The sequence below is a fragment of the Cryptomeria japonica genome, chromosome 7 (assembly GCF_030272615.1).
Source record: "Cryptomeria japonica chromosome 7, Sugi_1.0, whole genome shotgun sequence".
Lineage (NCBI taxonomy): Eukaryota > Viridiplantae > Streptophyta > Pinopsida > Cupressales > Cupressaceae > Cryptomeria > Cryptomeria japonica.
The window spans coordinates 713547193-713550790 of NC_081411.1; the positions used below are offsets into that span (position 1 = coordinate 713547193).

Sequence of the window (3598 nt, forward strand, 5' to 3'; positions counted from 1 at the left end):
CTCTCTCTATGGAAGAGCACGAGACAATTATAGATGCTTTGCAAAAGAGAGAGGATGCAGATGGTATAATAGAATGAATATCAAGTAAGTTATAATTTGAACCCTTAATCCACCTCCCTTTTAAAAGTCGCGATGCATATTATATATAGTATTTTAAATCATGAATCATAATTACAAAATCTAATCTACTAAAATTTTGTTTCAGGTCTACCACAAGTAGAAGGCATCAATGAAAACAAAGTTATTTGTGCATACTTTATGTTTCATTTTGAATAATTACAAGTAAGTTAAATTTTTGTACCCTTAAGGCAAATCCATTTGTATTTTAAATTCAATGTATTCTGATTATAAAAACTAATCATATGTATTTACTTTTTCTAGGTCTCTCAGAGTAGACTTGGCCTCAATGACTACTATATTGTTTGTGCATACTTTATGTTGTATTTTAAATTCAATGCATCCTGATTATAAAAACTAATCATATGTATTTTTTTTTCTAGGTCTCTCAGAGTAGACTTGCCCTCAATGACTACTATTGTTTGTGCATACTTTATGTTGTATTTTGAGAGATATAAATCCTTATTATTATAATTTAAATAGACTATTTATTTTATTTTAGATATGTCTTCTTGATTACATTTTGTGTACAATATACATAAATGAGAGACTACTGGTCAAATTTATGAATGAGATAATTATGTTTTAATCAAGTTCTATTCATTATATTTGTTAAATGATACTTTTTGATTTAGAATATGTTATAATTATAAGATATGTTTCGATACTTAGTTCAAGATGTATGCACATGTAGTTTATCTAATCACAAGAACTATTTAAATAAAATTCCAAAAATAAAATTACAAGTCCACATAATGCCTATAAAGTTGTTTAAGCACAACTTCCATAAATAAAATTTCAAGTCCACATAATATATAAAGTATGCGCAAAATTTCAAGTCCACATAATTTCAAGTCAATATATATGATCTAATGTGCACATAATTTCAAGTCCACATAATATCTAATGCGCACAATACACATAAAGTATGCACATAATATATATGATCTAATCCTATTATGAAACTATCCATATATATAAAGTATGGGTGTGCACGTGTAAACAAATATGTAAAGCCCGTAAAATAGTACATATCAGAGCCAAATAAATAGTAAAATTTCAAGTCCACATAATCCATATAATATCTAATCCATATATATGTCTAGATGGTAACATGATGTTCACTCCACATAATATCTAATGTGCACAAAATATATAAAGTATGCACAAAATATATATGATCTAATCCTATTATGCAACTATCCATATATATAAAGTATGTGCACGTGTAAACAAATGTGTAAAGTCCATAAAAAAGTACATATCAAAGCCAAATAAATAGTAAAATCTAAGTGCTATCATCAATAACATCTCGTGGTCTCTTGTCCCCAGGACGTGGTCCAGATCCACCTGTCTCATGCTGTACAATAAAAAAATAATATTAAAATATTACTTGAAATTAACTATTAAAAGAATCATTTATCAAATATAGTAGAATTCGTAAATTAAGTTACAAACTTACCATATGCTCATCAGATCCTGTAGCAGTATCTCTCTTGTCCCCAGGACGTGGTCCAGATCCACCTGTCTCATGCTGTACAATAAAAAAATAATATTAAAATATTACTTGAAATTAACTATTAAAAGAATCATTTATCAAATATAGTAGAATTCGTAAATTAAGTTACAAACTTACCATATGCTCATCAGATCCTATAGCAGTATCTCTCTTGTCCTCGGGACGTGGTCCAGATCCACCTGTCTCATGCTGTACAATAAAAAAATAATATTAAAATATTACTTGAAATTAACTATTAAAAGAATCATTTATCAAATATAGTAGAATTCATAAATTAAGTTACAAACTTACCATATGCTCATCAGATCCTGTAGCAGTATCTCCTCTAGCAGTATCTTGTGCAGTATCAACACCAAATGCAGTGCTAGCTAACTCCTGTACAAGGTCAAATTCAAAGTGTCCAATTAAATCTTAAATTAAGAGTCAAAATAAGATCAAATTAAGTATTACATATTAATACCTCAAAGGATGTCGATGTGCGTTCAAATTGGCTCTGATCAAAATTATGAGGATAACCTATCCTAATGGTAGTGTCCACCTGCATACATGCATTTAATGAAATCATATTTAGTGAACATATATATGTGTACTAAATAATTTCAAGTAAAGTTACAATATTGTAAGAGTTCATATTTAAGTTAAGAATTATAAGATACATACCATAGATGGTGTCACAATAGTCAGACCCTCTTCTTGATGTGATGTAGAGGGTCCCTCATGACCTGAATCCTGGAGAAAGAAGCATTCAATGTATCAACATGAAAATTTATATAATATACGACGATAGCATATTAACTTAAAAAGATCTAGTACAATGTCTAGATATAAATTTATACTGTACCCCATAAGGTGTGCCGAGTTGTCTTCCAGTAGATGCAATATTAACTCTAATATTAGGCGTAGTCCTTATCTACATAAACAAAATTTATTTAATGAAGTATTAGATTGTATAAAAAAAGAGATGCACTTAGTTTATACCTATATTTAATAAAGTACATAAAAACATTGACATGTACATGTATATTATATATATCTATACCTGGTCAAGATGAACATCCGAGCAAAGAAAATCCATATAAGATGTCATCATACTATCATCTGCTGCATCATGCTCATCTGGAACTGAAGTAGATCCTGCAGCAGTAGTAGGACCTAAACACGTCTCATGACAACTCGAACACATATGTGGCATCCATCGAGGAGCAGATGCCATGTGAGCAGCTTGCTCACTCAGGTTCCCTGTGAGGGAAGTCAAAGCATCTAATGTCGAAATGAATGATGTATTTTGGACATCTGCAGGAATCGATGGAGCAACAAGTGGAACTATGGGTGGATCCGGTAGGGGATTATTACTCCGTGCCCCTAATCTATGCTGTGGCATTCCACGACCAACACCCTGGAATGACTTAATATCAAAATAATTTGGTTTTTGGTTCATTACAAACTCACAGTATAATTTCTTCAAAAAATAAAAAGGGACCTCATAATTACGATGTGGTGGATAATCAAAAACCATCCACCATCTATCCCAAAAGTATCTAGCCATTTCTGGATGCACACACCACCTAATTGAAATTCTTTTCTGGTTAGGTTGCATTGGTTCTCTTGTTTTTGGGTTGGTAAAATATGGACATAAATGAGCTTTGGTTATTTTCAAATCTGTGATTTGTCTATAAGTTAAACCATCGGCATAAAAATCACGCAACTCTTGTCGTCGTCTATGAAATTGATCTAATTGAGAATCAACAGATCTAACTGACTCGACAACAGTTTGCATTGATTTTGCAAACTCTACAAGATGGGGTGGCGTGACTTGCTCATTTTGGATAGCAGCAATGTTTTGTTCAATCACTTGTAGGTTTTCATTAATTCGTTCTCTTAAACTAATTTCATCCAATCTAGGGGGTTGTGGTGGTGGTGGTGGTGGTGGTGGTGGTGGAGGAGGAGGAGGAGGAGGAGGAG

The 3598-nt window shown here is 31.8% G+C and overlaps 1 protein-coding gene across 1 annotated transcript; it reads right to left on the reverse strand.

Moving 5' to 3' along the window:
- Positions 1–1369: 1369 nt before the first annotated feature.
- LOC131857204 (uncharacterized) lies at positions 1370–3100 on the reverse strand. The gene is made up of 8 exons (XM_059209426.1): positions 2676–3100; positions 2478–2546; positions 2297–2365; positions 2097–2174; positions 1928–2011; positions 1754–1825; positions 1580–1651; positions 1370–1477 (listed from the first exon to the last, which is right to left on the reverse strand). Exons 1-8 carry the CDS (start codon positions 3072–3074, stop codon positions 1406–1408), a joined length of 915 nt encoding a protein of 304 aa, XP_059065409.1. The 5' UTR covers positions 3075–3100; the 3' UTR covers positions 1370–1405.
- Between the last annotated feature and the right edge of the window lie 498 nt (positions 3101–3598).